A 16485-nucleotide genomic window follows, 5' to 3' on the forward strand; every position below is an offset into this window, starting at 1 on the left:
CACTTTCGCCACTCTTACTTAACATTGTACTGGAAGTCTTAGCCACAGCAATCAGACAGGAAGTAAAAATAAAAAAAAAATCCAAATTGAAAAGTAGGAAGTGAAACTGTCATTACTTGCAGATGATATGATTTTGTAAACAGAAAACCCTAAAGACGCCATCAAAAATCTACTAGACTTAATATATGAATTTGGCAAAGAAGCAAGATACAAAATTGACGTCAAGAAATCGATGGCATTCTTATACACCAATGATGAACTCACGGAAAGAGGAACTGAAAAAGCAATCCCATTTACCATCACGGCAAAAAAATTAAGATACCTAGGAATAAACTTAACCAAAGAAGTAAAGGACCTATTTTCAGAAAAGTACAGGACATTGAAAAAAGAGAGAAAGATATAAAAAAGTGGAAGCACATACCTTGTTCATGGATTGGAAGAATTAATATCATTAAAATGTCCATATTACCCAAAGCAATCTATAGATTCAATGCTATCCCCATCAAAATACCAACAACATATTTCACAGAACTAAAAACTACTTCAAAAGTTCATATGGAACCAAAAAAGACCCAGAATAATTACAGCAATTTTGAAAAAGAAGGACAAAGAAGGTGGGATCACAATACCAGATATCAGATTATACTACATAGCCACGGTAATCAAATCAGCCTGGTACTGGCACAAGAACAGACATATAGACCAGTGGAACAGAATAGAGAACCCAGAAATGGACCCAAAGCAATATGCTCAATGAATATTTGACAAAGGGGGCAAGAGCATACAGTGGAATAAAGACAACCTCTTTAATAAATGGTGTGGGGAAAATTGGACAGATACATGCAAAAAAAAAATGAAACTAGACTATCAACTTACACCATACACAAAAATAAACTCAAAATGGATAAAAGACTTAAATGTGACCCGTGAGTCCATAAAAATTCTAGAAGAAAATGTAGGCAACAAAATTGCGGACATCATACGCAGCAGAATTTTCACTGATACATCACCTAAGGCAACAGAAACAAAGGAAAAAATGAACACATGGGACTACATCAAACTCAAAAGCTTCTGCACAGCAAAAGAAACAACTATCAAAATGGAAAGGCAATCCACTGTATGGGAGAACATCATTGCCAATGATACATCAGATAAGGGGTTAATTTCCAAAATATATAGAGTGCTCCTACAACTCAACAAAAGGAAGACAAAGAACCCAATGAAAAAATGGGCAGAGGAGCTGAATACACACCTCTCCACACAGGACATACAAATGGCCAAGAGACATATGAAGAAATGCTCAACATCACTAATCATCAGAGAGATGCAAATTAAAACAACAATGAGGTATCACTTCACACCTGTCAGAATGGCCGCCATCAACTAATCATCAAACAAGTGCTGGAGAGGGTGTGGAGAAAAGGGGACTCTAGTGCACTGCTGGTGGGAGTGCAGACTGGTGCAGCCACTATGGAAAACAATATGGTGTTACCTCAAAATATTAAAAATTGAACTTCCATTTGACCCAGTGATCCCGCTTCTAGGAATATACCCTTAGAAGCCTGAAACACCAATCAGAAAGAATATATGTACCCTCATGTTCATTGCAGCACTATTTACAATAGCTAAGATCTGGAAACAGCCCAAGTGTCCATCAGTAGACAAATGGATAAAAAAACAGTGGTACGTATACACAATGGAGTACTATGCAGCTGTAAGAAAGGAAGATCTCTTATCCTTTGAGATGACATGGAGGGACCTGGAAAGTAGTATCCTAAGTGAAACAAGCCAAGCAGAAAAAGACAAATACCACATGATCTCACTTATATATGGAATATAATGAATATAACAGTCTGAGGAATAGGGTAGACCCAGAACCACGGAAGTAGGGTACAGACTGACAACCCTCAGAAGAGGGGGTAGTGGGGGGTGGGAAGAAATAAACACAGAACTTATATGCATGTATGCATAACCAATGGACATGGACAATAAAGCCGGGGATGGGGCGGAGGCTGTCAATGGGGGTAAAAAAGGAGAAACATCTGTAACAAAAATAAAATAAAATAAAATAAAATAAAATAAAATAAAATAAAATAAAATAAAATAAAATAAAATAAATATGGCCTGAGCACAACCAATCCTTCCTGATGTAACCCCTTGTTTGTGTGTATAATATACCAGATAGGGGCCAGAAGAGCAGCTTCAAGAAACTGAAAAAGGATTGGTCCTGGTGCTATGACAATTCAAACAGCATAGCTTCACATCTAAGAATGCTCAATATGAGCCCCCTTTTCAACGGTCCTTTCCCACCTGTGCACTGTTTGAATATTATCTGTATGTGGCAACGGTTGTCAAATTATATCATGAACTCCAGCTTTGTCTGGGTTAATGTCTGTGACAGTAATGCCTCATTTATCTGGCAACACTGGGTGAAGCAGTGCATACAAATAAGCTGTCTACATAATAATGCATGTATGTTGTGCTTTATAGTTTTCAAGACACTTTCACATGCATTACCTCTACTCCGTGAGGTAAGCAGGACTGTAATTATTATCCCCATTTTGCAGATAAGAAAAAGGAGGCTATTCAAGTCTAAACCATCACCCTAAGGCATAAAGCTCATAAATACAGATGATAGCTAAGATCTGGAAACAAGCCCAATGTCCATCAGTAGATGAGTGGATAAAAAGTTGTGGTACATTTACAGAATGGAACACTATGCAGCTGTAAAACAGAAAGATCTCTTATCCTTTGAGATGACAGGGAAGGACTTGGAGAGTATTATGCTAAGCGAAATAAGTTAATCAGAGAAAGACAAGTATCACATGATCTCACTTATATGTGGAATATAATGAACAAAACAGACCGAGAGACATGAAAGTGGGGAACAGACTGACAAACCTCAGAGGGAAGTGGTTTTGGGGAGGGCAGAAAGAGATAAACCAAAGAACATATATGCATAAACAATGGACACAGACAACAATACTATGAAGGTGGGATACGAGGGGGATGAGAGTGTCAATGTGAGGAAAAGGAGGAACACGTATAAGGAAAATTAATTAATTAATTAATTAAAATAAATAAATAAGTATGGGACAATTATAACTTAGATTTTCTAACTCCAAATCCAATGTTTTTTCCATTACCTTTAAACAATAAAATGTACATTTAGTCATTTAAAATGAAAATATTAAGGAAAAAACCCTTCTATTTAACTGCTTATTTACTGCTGGCTAGAAAATTAGAAAATCAAGGTTGTAAAGACTGTGCATAAATTTAGAACAGTAGTTGCCTCTGAACAAGGTCCCACGGGGCTCTCAGATGAGTCAACTACATAAGCAAGAGCTCCAAGGCATTTAGGTGCTCAGATAGGTTTTCTGTTTAACCACCATTTCTCCTCTCCAATGAAGAGAGTTCAAGGTGTGAGATATGCAACTTCCAGAAAAGCAAAGTGTTACTGTGCTCTGAAGAGTTGATTCTAACTCAAGGTCAGCAGCACCCTGGGGAAGACTGAAATCATCCAAGAAACAGAAAAAAACCTGGACATACTCCCAAATATTTCTTGATAGTACAGTTAAAGGTTATCATAAAATTATACAAAGAAAACAGAACTCAAGGTCTGATGTGTAAAAATGGTGAAGATGCAATGAAAAATTCAAAATTCGGTCCTATTTTTCTTTTTAGGGACCACAAATTCTACAACTTCTTAATTTTTTTTTTTTTACTTCAAGCACACTAAGAACAAGGAAAATATTGTCACATGATGGCTGAAAGAGGCTGTGGCATCAGTGAGTTTCCTCATCTGTAAAATGGAAATAATTATAGTATGAACCTCTTAGAGCTTCTGGAAAAATTAAATGAGGTAATTATATAAAAGTAAGCATCATATAGTAGGCACTTAATAAACTGTCACTATCATCATCATCATCATCATTATTATTATTAGGTAGGGAGAGTAAAATTAAAGAAAACCTATTTTGCGTTGAGTTCTTCAAAAAGAATTAATTAAGCAGAAACAAAATATAATTGTGCTGCCCCATTGTACTAAGCACATCTAAGTAAATTAAATTTAGGAAACAAGGCAATGCAAAGACTGAAAATAAAGTACAACTTTTTAAAATGTTTCAATCATTATCAAAACAACATTAGCAATACAGCACTCCAACCACTATAGCAAAGGGCCTCAGGCTCATTTATGAGAGCAAAGGCTTCCTGCAAATGAAGACAAAAATCCAAATCGAGGCAATAAGGATTCCTATGGAACTGTGCACATATTTGCAGAGAGCACTCACTTCTTAAGTATTCCAAAAGGGGAATCCTAAGGAGATTGTGGATCTAGGCCAAAATCAGAATGAGCTTTCTTCAACTTCATGTGGTGGAGAAAATAGTTCACATCTAATTTCATATGAGTGAAGTACTGGAGCAATTTTCTCAATAATTTGATCTATCAGAGACTTGGGGAAGAAATATAATTTAGGAAAAAACAACTGTACCTCTCCCCTAATTCATTACCATGTAGTGGTCTGTGATTTTAGTCTCTCCAGATGTTTGTCAAAAAAAAATATATATATTCAGGGGCAATGTCTCCACAAACATGACATAATTGTCTCGAGGTCTGGCGCCAGGGTCTACCTTTTTCTTATGAAGCTTTCATTTTTCTAACATTGAAGCAGGAAAAGAGAAAGTAACAAGATAAAAACAAGTACATAGTATGGTGATGACAAGGCAGAAGGCACCAGCAATGAGTTGAGATACCATCTAGTTGTCTCCATGTTTCTTTGCTAGGGTTGCACTTCTGCCTGTCTCCACAATTTGAGACATAATGTGCGTGTTTGTGTGTGTGAGAGAGAGAGAGAGAGAGAGACAGAGATAAACATGTCAGTTACTCTGCAAGTTAGAATACCAGTTCTGATAACTCCATCACAACCCTCCAGGCAGGAAATACTAGTAAGATATTTGTGGACCTGCTTATTCTAGGAATTAAACAAATCATAAATAAATCCATTCTGAAAAAGCACCTTGATAACCCAAAAAGTACAATTCAGCTCTCTTCTTCGTCACAATTCTCATGTAACATCACTTCTTATAACTCCACTTTCAGCCAGCAGATCATCTCCAAAGCCAATCTAAGAAGTACATGAATGGGGAGATCGCAAAATGGCAGTGGAGTAAATAGAAGCTACATAAACCATCTCCCAGGACCAAACTGGAATTGCAAGAAAAATACAGAAAAATCATGGGGGAAAACAAATAGAAAAGCAGGTGGACAGAACCCGTATAACCAAGGATGGGAAGAGGACAACAAATAGAGCCTGGTAGGAACTGTGGAGGCACGAGACGGCAGGCTGGGAGCCCATGAACAGCAGGTGAGGGCTGTTTTAGAAGAGAGCAGTTCCCTCAGGATTAAAATCCCTGAGTGGGCTCCATAGCACAGAGTGCCATGACAAAAGCACTAAATTAACTACAGCCACTCACTCACCTTGGACTCCAGCAGAAGGAGTGCGGACTGGACTGGAACTGTGTGGAAAGACTTGGGAGTTGGGAGAGCTGGGAGGGCACAGGGAGTTTTATGCTGAATTGCTCCCTCATATGACAGTAGCCATAATACTCAAAGAGCACCTCCCCAGAGCCCCTGGGAGAAGCAACAGCACCTTCCTCAGGAAATTTAACACCACCCTAGAAGCCAGAGAAATGCAAATTGAGACTCATCAACAGCTAGAGACAGCCAGCAAGTATTTGCCCAACCCACTGGAAATCCTCTTACCCTGAACACCTGAGGTATTTTTTTCATTCAGCTGGGGGCTACAACCAAAGGCTAATCAAGTAACTGAGACTAATAGCTAGAAGGCAAAAGAAAGAGGCAAATGGAACCTTTGATTGGCCTGCAAATCTACCCAGGAATGTAAGACTTGACAGTGGTGTTTAACATAGGCCTCACACACTAATCCCAACACAGTAGAGGGAGCCCCAATCAGTGGAACACCAACAACCACATGGAAAATTTGGCAGACTGCAAAACCAAGAGACAACAAAAATGGTGAAACAAAGAAACAAATCCCAAAAGAAAGAACAAGAGAATTCTACAGAAGATGAGATAAATGAAATAGAATTAAGCAAGTTATCAGAGGTAGAGTCCAGAGTAATAATAATGAGTAAGCTCAACATAATGAGTAAAGAGCTCAAAACCATGAGTAAAGATATAGAAACATTGAAAATCAACCAATTGGAAAGGAAAAACCACCAAGAAGAAATGAATATTGACACAGCGGAAATAAAGAACACATTGGAAAGAATAACCAGCAGAGCAGAGGAAGCTGAGGATAAGATCAGTAAACTAGAAGACAGTAGAAAAAAAATCACCCAATCAGAGAACAAAAAAAAAAAATTTTTTTTTTTAAACAGGAAGACAGGTTAAGAAAACTGTGGGACAATTGGAAACATAACATTATCCATATCATAGGAGTTCCAGAAGAAGAAGAAAATGAGCAAGGGTTAGAGAATATATCTGAAAAAAGTGACAGAAAACTTCCCTAACTTGGAGAAGGAAAAAGGCATTCAAGTTCCAGAAGCACAGAGAGCCCCAAGTAAGAAGAACTCAAACAGGCCCATACCAAGACACATCATAATTAAAATGCCAAAAATTAAAGACAAAGAGAGAATCCTAAAGGCGGCAAGAGATAAGTAACAGGTTACCTACATAGGAACCCCCATAAGGCTATCAGCTGACCTCTCAACAAAACAGTATGGGCCAGAAAAGAATGACATGAAGTAAATAAGGTAATAAAAAACAAGGATCTGAATCCAAGACTATTCTATCCAGCAAGGCTATAATTCAAAATAGAAAGTGAACTAAAGAGATTCCCAGACCAAAACAAACAAACAAACAAAAAGGCTAAGGGAATATATTACTACCAAACTACCACTGAAATACATGTTAAAAGGACTACTGTAATTAGTAGAAGAAATAGGAAGAAAAACATAACCACAATAAACAAAAGTGGCAATAAATAAGTACATATCAAAAATAACCTCAAATGTAAAGTGGATTAAACACTCCAATCAAAAGACACAGAGTAGCTGAAAGAATAAGAAACCATGACACTCTCTCTCTCTCTCTCTCTCTCTCTATATATATATATATATATATATATATATAGCTTACAAGGGATCCACTACATAAAAAACATTCACATAGGTTGATACGGGAGAGATGAAAAAAAATCTTCCAAGCAAATGGAAAGGAAAAAAGAGCTGGAGTAGCAATACACATATCCGATTAAATGGACTTCAAAACGCAGGCCATAACTACAGAAGGCTACTATATAATATCAAAAAGATCTATCGAACAAAAAGATATAACCTTGGTAAACATATATGGACCCAACATAGGAGCATCAAACTACATCAAGAAACTTCTGGATGGCCTGGCTGTTGTGGCTCACTGGTTGAGCATCGAACCATGAACCAAGAAGTTACCAGTTCAGTCTCTGGCCAGGGAACATGCCCAGGTTGTGGGCCCAATCCCCGGTGAAGAGCATGAAGGAGGCAGCCAATTGATGTTCTCTCTCATCGAAGTTTCTCTCTCTCTTCCTCTCCCTACCTCTCTCTCTCTCTAAAAAAAAAAAAAAAAAAAAATCAATAAAGAAAAAAAAATTTTAAACAAAAACATCTGGATGACTTCAAAGAAGAAATCAACAACAATACAATCATAGCAGAGGACTTCAACACCCCCTTGACGCCACTGGATAGATCCTCTAGACTAAAAATTAGCAAGAAAACAGAGACTCTAAATGAAGCACTAGACCAGATGGATTTAATAGATATCTACAGAGAATTACACCCCAAAACTGTAGAATTCACATTCTTCTCAAGCGTACATGGGACATTCTCAAACATAGACCACATGTTAGAACACAACCTAAGTCTCTACAGGTTCAATAAGATTGAAATCATATCAAGCATCTTCTCAAATCACCATGGCATGAAACTAGAAATCAATTACAATAAAAGCACTCAAAACCATTCAAACACATGGAGACTAAATAGCATGTTATTAAACAATAAATGGTTTACCAAGAATATTGAGGAAGAACTTAAAAACTTCCTGGACACCAATGAAAATGAACACACAACAACATAAAATCTATGTAACACAGAGACAGCAGTCCTGAGAGGGAAGTCCGTCACACTACAGGCCTGCTGCAAGAAATAAGAAAACTTTCTAAGTGACTATCTAGCCTCACAATTTACAAAACTAGAAAGTAAACAAAAAGAAAACCCAGAGCAAGTGGAAGAAAAGAAATAGTAAAGATCAAAGCAGAAATGAACAACATAGAGACTAAAAAAAAAACAATTCAAAAAATCAATAAAACAAAGAGCTGGTTCTTTAAAAAGATAAACAAGACTGACAGACCCTTAGCCAGACTCACCAAGAAAGAAAGAGAACCCAAATACACAAAATGAGAAACAAAAGTGGAGATATAACAACTGATACCACAGAAATACAAAAAATCATTACTATGAACAATTATGCCCCAACAAATTGGACAATCTAGGTGAAATGGAAAAATTTCTGGAATCACATAGTCTCCCAAAACTGAACCAGAAAGAGATAGAAAATTTGAACAGACCAATAACAACAAAAGAAATTGAAGATGTAATCAAGAAACTCCCAACAAACAAAAACCCAGGCCTGGACAGCTTCACAGGGGAGATTTACCAAATGTTCAAAGAAGAACTAACACCCATTCTCCTCAAACCTTTCCAAATAATCCAAGAAAAAGGAAGACTTCCAAACTCATTTAATGAGGCCAGCATAATTCTAATTCAAAAACCAGATAAAGGCACTACAAAGAAAGAAAACTCTAGGCCAATATCCTTGATGAACAGAGATGCCAAAATCCTTAACAAAATATTAACAAATTGGATCCAGAATACATTAAAATGCTTATTCACCATGACCCAGTGGAATTCATCCCAGGGATGCAAGGATGGTACAATATTCGCAAATCAATAAATGAGATACACCACATAAACAAAATGAAAGATAAAAACCATATGATCATATCAATAGACGATGAAAAAGCATTCAACAAAATCTAGCACGCATTTCTGATAAAAAACGCTCGGCAATGTGGGAATAGAGGGATCATATCTGGACATACTAAAGGACATATATAAAAAACCAACAGCCAACATCATATTCAATGGGCAAAAACTTCAAGAATTTCCCTTGATAACAGGAACCAGACAGGGATGCCCACTTAAGCCACACTTACTTCACATAGTACTGGAAGTCTTAGCCACAGCAATCAGACATGAAGGAAAAATAAATGAGATCCAAATTGGAAAGGAGGAAGTGAAAATGTCATTATTCGCAGATGACATGATATTGTACATAGAAAACTCTAAACACTCAATCAAAAATCTACTAAACTTAACAAATGAATTAGGCAAGGTAGCAGGATACAAAATCAATGTCAAGAAATCAATGGCATTCTTATACACCCATGATGAAAACACAGAAAACTAAAAAAATCAATACCAATGACCATTGCAGCAAAAAAATTAAGATACCTAGGAATAAATATAACAAAAGAAGTAAAGAACCTATTTGCAGAAAACGACAGATCATTGAAAAAAGAAATAGAGGAAGACATAAAAAAGTGGAAACACATACCTTATTCATGGATTGGATAAATTAACATCATTAAAATGTCCATATAACCCAAAGCAATCTATAAATTTTATGCAATCCCCATCAAAATACCAACAATACATTTCACAGAACTAGAACAAATACTTCAAAAGTTCATATGGAACCAAAAAGACCCCAAATGGCCACAGCAATTTTGAAAAAGCAAGACAAAATTGGAGAATCACAATACCGGATATCGGGTTATACTACAAAACCACTGTGATCAAAACAGCCTGGTACTGGCACAAGAATAGACATATAGATCAATGTAACAGAACAGAGAACCCCAAAATTCACTCAAGACATCATGCTCAATTAATATTTGGCAACGTTGGCAGGAGTATACAATGGAGTAAACACAGCCTCTTTAATAAATGGTGTTGAGAAAATATGACAGCTACATAAAAGCATTGAAAGTAGACCATCAACATACACCATACAAAAGAATAAATTCAAAATTGATAAAGGACCTAAATGTGACTTGTGAATCCATAAAAATATAGGCAACAAAATTTCAGACATCATACGCAGCAGAATTTTCACTGATACATCATCTAAGGCAAGAGAAACAAAGAAAAAAATGAACACACGGGACTACATCAAACTCAAAAGCTTCTGCACAGCAAAAGAAACAACCTTCAAAATGGAAAGGGAACCCACTATATGTGAGAGCATAATTGCCAATGATACATCAGATAAGGAGTTAATTTCCAAAATATATAGAGTGCTCATATAACTCAACAAAAGGAAGACAAAGAACCCAATTTAAAAATTGTCAGAGGACCTAAATAGACACCTCTCCTAACAGGACATACAAATAGAGAAGAGACATATGAAAAAAATCCTCAAAGTCACTAATCATCAGAATGTTGCAAATTAAAACAACTATGAGGTATCACTTCACACCTGCCAGAATGGCTACCATCAACAAATTATCAAACAACAAGTGCTGGTGAGGGTGTGGAGAAAAGGAGACTCTAGTACACTGCTGGTGGGAATGCAGACTGGTGCAGCCACTATGGAAAACAATATGGTGTTTCCTCCAAAAATTAAAAATTGAACTGCCATTTGACCTAGTGATCCCACTTCTAGGAATATACCCTAAGAAGCCTGAAACACCAATCAGAAAGAACATATGTATCCCCATGTTCATAGCAGCACTATTTACAATAGCTAAGATCTGGAAACAGCCCAAGTGTGCATCAGTAGACGAATGGATAAAAAAGCTGTGGTACATATACACAATGGAGTACTATGCAGCTGTAAGAAAGAAAGATCTCTTATCCTTTGAGACGACATGGAGGGACCTGGATAGTATTATCTTAAGCTAAACAAGCCAAACAGAGAAAGACAAGTATCATATGATCTCACTTATTTGTGGAATATAATGAACATAACAATGTGAGCAATGGGGTCATCCCAAAATCGTAGAAGTGGATTACAGACTGACAATCCCTAGTAGAGGGGGTGGTGGGGGAGAGATAAACCACAGAACTTATATGCATGTGTGCATAAACAATGGACATGGACAACAAAGCTGGTGACAGGGTGAGGAGGGAGGGAGAAGCGGCGAATCAGTTGGGGAAAAAGGAGAAACATCTGTAACAAAAATAAATTAATTAATTAATAAAAAAATAAATAAATAAATAAATGAGTGGATAAAAAAGTTGTGGTACATATACATAATACAATACTATGCAGCTATAATAACGAAAGATCCCTTATCCTTTGAGACGACATGAAGGGACCTGGAGAGTGTTATGCCAAGCAAAATAAGCCAATCAGAGAAAGACAAATACCACATGATTTCACTTATTTGTAAAATATAATGAACAAAATAAGCTGATGAACAAAATAGACCCAGAAACATAGAAAGGAGGAGGGCTCACACTAACAAACCTCAGAAGAGGTGGATGGGGGGGGGGGAGAAAGAGATAAACCAAAGAAATTATATGCATATATGCATAACTAATGGACTTAGATAACAATGTTGTGATGGAGGAGGCAGGATTAGGAGGAGGGTGTCAATGGGGAGAAAAGGAGAAATATCTGTAACAAAAGTAATTTAATTAATAAACAATAAATATAAAAGAAGTGCATGGTACATGTATTTTTTAAATCAGCTTAAATTATTTATTCCATTTCCAAATTGTTAGTCTTAACAAACTCTTCCTAAGAGTGTGACTGCATAAATAGGCTAACAAATACTTTGGTCTTATATTCTGTACTTTATATAATCAACCCAATACCCTCTGAAGGTTCGACCTAAAAAATTGTTATGAATATATGCTTTATAAACTAATTTGAGTAATTTTCTAAGAATTTCATTATAATACACAAAGTAAGCTATAATTAACCCACCTTACAATTCAAAGATGTTAATTTTAATAAAGATGTAATAACTCTAAAGATCTGGCATCTCATGTAGTCAGAAGTATTATTTTTCTATATGACCACAATTTTTTCTTTGTGAGGCAAAGAAAAAAGGTAGCTGATTCCATCTGTTTAAGAAAAGATAAGAGAAAGCCGCAATATCCATGATTAATTTTCCCTCAAAGGAGGCAGCATACTAAGGTTGTTAAAATTATAGACTTTTTTTTTTTTTAAATCTTCACCCGAGGACATTTTTGCATTTATCTTCAGATAGAGCAGCAGGGAAAGAGGAAAGGAGAGAGAAAGATCGATGTGAGAGAGACACATCAAGTGGTTGCTACCCGCACAACCCCAATTGGGTCTGGGGACAAACTGCAACTGAGGTACATGCCCTTAGCAGGAATTGAACCCGGGACTCTCTGGTCCACAGGCCAACGCTCTAACAGCTGAGCAAAACTGGCCAGGGCAAATTATAGACTACTAAGAGCCAGGATGCCTGGGTTGAAATTCTGCTTTGACCATTTATTAGTTGCGTTAGTTGTGTGACCTTGGGCAAGTTACTTAACCATTCTGTTCCTTGGAATATTATCCATAATATAGAGATACTATTAGTAATGATAATAATACTTACATAATAAGGTTACTGCGAGAATTAAATGAACTAATATATGCAAAGCACTTATAAGATTACCTAGTATATACACGCTTGCTATTACCACTACTATCACCACTATCATCACCAACTCTAGGTGGGTCTTTGAATCAAGGGAGGTATTCCCCATCCTGCCATGATACTCCTACAAATTAGCAAAGAGAAATTCAATTTCTTACACATCTGGTAATGTGACAACAGATTCTTTTACACTCATACTTGGTAAGAACTGAGACTGACAAAGAGAGAGGTGAAATCCACCCACACAAGTAAGAAAATGCAGGGCCATCAAGCCAGTATCCTCCTCTTAAATGGCAATGATCTCAGTGGTCAAAAGGACTTTGTGCATGTCTCAGAAGTATCTAACTCATGTCTACAGAAACCTAGTATTTAAGTAATCTATTTTTTGTTCTTTAAGCAAGTCTTATAGGTTAGTTGAAAGAAAATATAATTTACTCTTTCTGCAGGGATTTACAACCTTTTACAAACAGGTAAACATTATGTCCTTGGACAGTGAATTTTTGATAATGCCCACCTTTCCAAAGATTGGAATGAAGCTTCTTTAAAAAAACATGTTTTCCACCCAGCTGGTGTGGCTCAGTGGTTGAGTGTCGACACATCCACTAAGAGGTCACCAGTTTGATGCCAGGTCAGGGCACATGCCCAGGTTGTGGGCCAAATCCCCAGTGGGGTGCATGCAGGAGGTGGCTAATTGATGTTCTCTCTCATCGATGTTTCTATCTCTCTCCTTCTCCCTTCCTCTCTCTCTAAAATCAATAAAGAAAAAATATTTTTTAAAACATGTTTTCCTTAAACAGAATTTCTTACTGGGACATTTTTATACCAAGCATTAATGCTATAATGGTCATTTATAAATTCTATTTACCTTTTGAAAGCCTAGTACCCACACAATGATACCACTGAGCATCACATCTAAAATGATCTGCAGAACTCACCTTGGAAAACTGCAGCATTCTGAATAATTAAGAACTTGAGCTCCATACTTGCAGATTGCAGCAGTTGTTCCATGTTCAATCGTGCTGTTGATTGGTATTTTTCTTCCATCTTTCTTGAGCAGCATGTTGGGCCCTTGGGGAGACATACTTGCAAATCTGATCCTGAAACAAACATGTTTTTCATGTTTTAGTAAGCAGAATATCACACATACACACACTCACACACACACAGAAAAGAGGTGAGAGGGCAAAACAACACATTTCTTTTAAAATACAGTAAAATCTTGATTATTCAAAATTAGTGTTTAACTTAACTAATCCCTCCTTTCTCCCAATTATCCTTATAACTGATTCTTTTTTAAAAACCATTAGAATTGATTGCCTAGGTTTGACTCATAAATTCTTCATAAATTAATTTATAGCACCAAGTATACATCATTGAACAAAGATAATTAATTTGTTAAAAGAATAATCCATACACTCATACAATTTATTTTTCCTGACTATAATTTAGAAATGAGAACATAACCAAGAAGCAATTTTCAAAATTCCAGTTTTGATTTCCTAAAGAAACATATGTCTGGTCAACCCAATGTTGCTTTATGGCGGATAAACTAATAAAAGATCAATAATCATATCAAAGCTTTGTTGCCATTATCATTTTAACTAAAGATGTAAGGCAGATTTATAGAGGAAACATCCAGAGGACAATATTAACATTCACTTTTTGGATCACAATCGCATGACACTAGAAATCAATTATAATAAAAACACTCTAAATCATTCAAACACATGGAGGCTAAATGGCATGTTATTGAACAATGAATAGGTTACCAAGGAGATCAAGGAAGAAATAAAAAAACATCCTGAAAACAAATGAAAATGAACACACAACAACACAATATCTATAGAACACAGTGAAAGTAGAAAAGAGAGAAAACTTCATAGCATTACAGGCCAACCTGAAGAAACAAGAAAAATATTTACTAAACTATGTAACCCTACAACGTAAGAATTAGAAAGCAAACAAAAAGAAAAAGCCGGAATTAGTAGAAGGAGGAAATAATAAAGATCAGGGTGGAAGGAAATGACATAGAGCCTAAAAAAAACAATACAAAAGATGTATGAAAGAAAAAGCTGGTTCTTTAAAAAGATAAAAAAGACTGGTCAACCATTATCCACACTCACAAAGAAACAAAGAGAGAGCACCCAAATAAATAAAATTAGAAATGAAAGAGGTGAAGTAACAACTGACACAGCAGTTGTACAAAGGATTGTAAGAAAATAATATGAACAACAAATATGACAACAGATTGGACAACTTAGGCAAAATGGACAAATTCCTAGAATCATACAAATTTCCAAAACTCAACAAGGAAAAGGCAGAAAACTTGAACAGTCCAATAACAACTAAGGAAACTGAAGCAGTAATCAATGAACTCCCAGTAAACAAAAGCCCTGGTCTGGACAGCATCACAGGGGAGTTCTACCTAAAATTCAAAAAAGAAAGAACACCTATTATCCTCAAACTATTCCAAAAAATTCAAGAGGAAGGAAGACTTCCAAGTTCTTTTTATGACACCAGCATAATCCTAAGTCCAAAACCAGATAAAGACAATACAAAGAAAGAAAAATACAGGCCAATACGGTTGATGAACATACATGCAATATCCTCAACAAAATTTTAGCAAATCAAATCCAGCAATATATTTTAAAAAATTATTCACCACGACCAAGTGAAATTTATTCCAGGGATGCAAGGGTGGTATGATATTCCCAAATCAATAAATATGATACACCACATACACAAAATGAGAGATAAAAATCATACGATCATATAACTAGGTGCTGAAAAAGCATTTGACAAAATCCAGCACCCATTTTTGATAAAAAAAAAAAAAAAACTCTCAGCAAAATGGGAATAGAGGGATCATACCTCAACATAATAAAGGCCATATATAAAAAACCTATAGCCAACATCATACTCAGTGGGCAAAAACTTGAAGAACAGGAACAAGACAGGAATGCTCACTATCACCACTCTTATTTAACACAGTACTGGAAGTTTTTGCCACAGCAATTAGACAGGAAGAAAAAATAAAAGGGATCCAAATTGGAAAGGAGGAAGTGAAACTGTCATTATTCAAAGATGATATGATACTGCACATAGAAAAGCCCAAAGAATCCACCAAGAAACTGCTAGATTTAATAAGTGAATTCGGCAAAGTAGCAGGATACAAAATTAACATCCATAAATCAGTGGCATTTCTATACAATAATGAGCACTCCGAAGGAGAAACTAAAAAAAAAATCCCATTTACCATTGCAATTAAAAAAATTAGACACAAAGGAATAAACTTACCCAGGAGGTAAATAAGTTGTTCCCAGAAAACCACAGGACAGTGAAAAAGAATTAGAGGAAGACATTAAAAAATGGAAGCACATAACATGTTTATGAATTGTAAAAATAAAAATAAGTATCACTAAAATGACCATACTGCCATGGCCAGTTTGCTCTGTGGTTCAATTCCAGTCAAGGGCACGTACTTTTGCAGTTCAATTCCCTATGCCAGTCAGGGTTTTGTGGGAGACAACCAATTGATGTGTCTCTCTCACATGGATGCCCCACCCACCCCCTTCTCATTTTCTCTCCCTCTCGCTCTCTCCCCCTCCCTCACTCCCAGTCTATCTGAAAATCAATGGAAAAATATCCTTGGGTGAGGATTTAAAAATTTATTAATTAGTTAATTAATTTAATGATCATACTACCCAAAGCAATGTATAGATTCATTGCACTCCTCATTAAA

The 16485-nt window shown here is 36.2% G+C and overlaps 1 protein-coding gene across 1 annotated transcript in view; it reads right to left on the reverse strand.

Moving 5' to 3' along the window:
- Positions 1 to 16485, reverse strand: part of GPC3 (glypican 3) — an 827003-nt gene that overhangs the window by 758746 nt on the left and 51772 nt on the right. The window contains exon 2 of the mRNA XM_036271345.1: positions 13679 to 13840. Coding sequence (XP_036127238.1) covers positions 13679 to 13840 — 162 coding nt within the window. The remainder of the gene's footprint in view (positions 1 to 13678; positions 13841 to 16485) is intronic.

This window comes from Molossus molossus, unplaced genomic scaffold (genome assembly GCF_014108415.1).
Source record: "Molossus molossus isolate mMolMol1 unplaced genomic scaffold, mMolMol1.p scaffold_m16_p_2, whole genome shotgun sequence".
Lineage (NCBI taxonomy): Eukaryota > Metazoa > Chordata > Mammalia > Chiroptera > Molossidae > Molossus > Molossus molossus.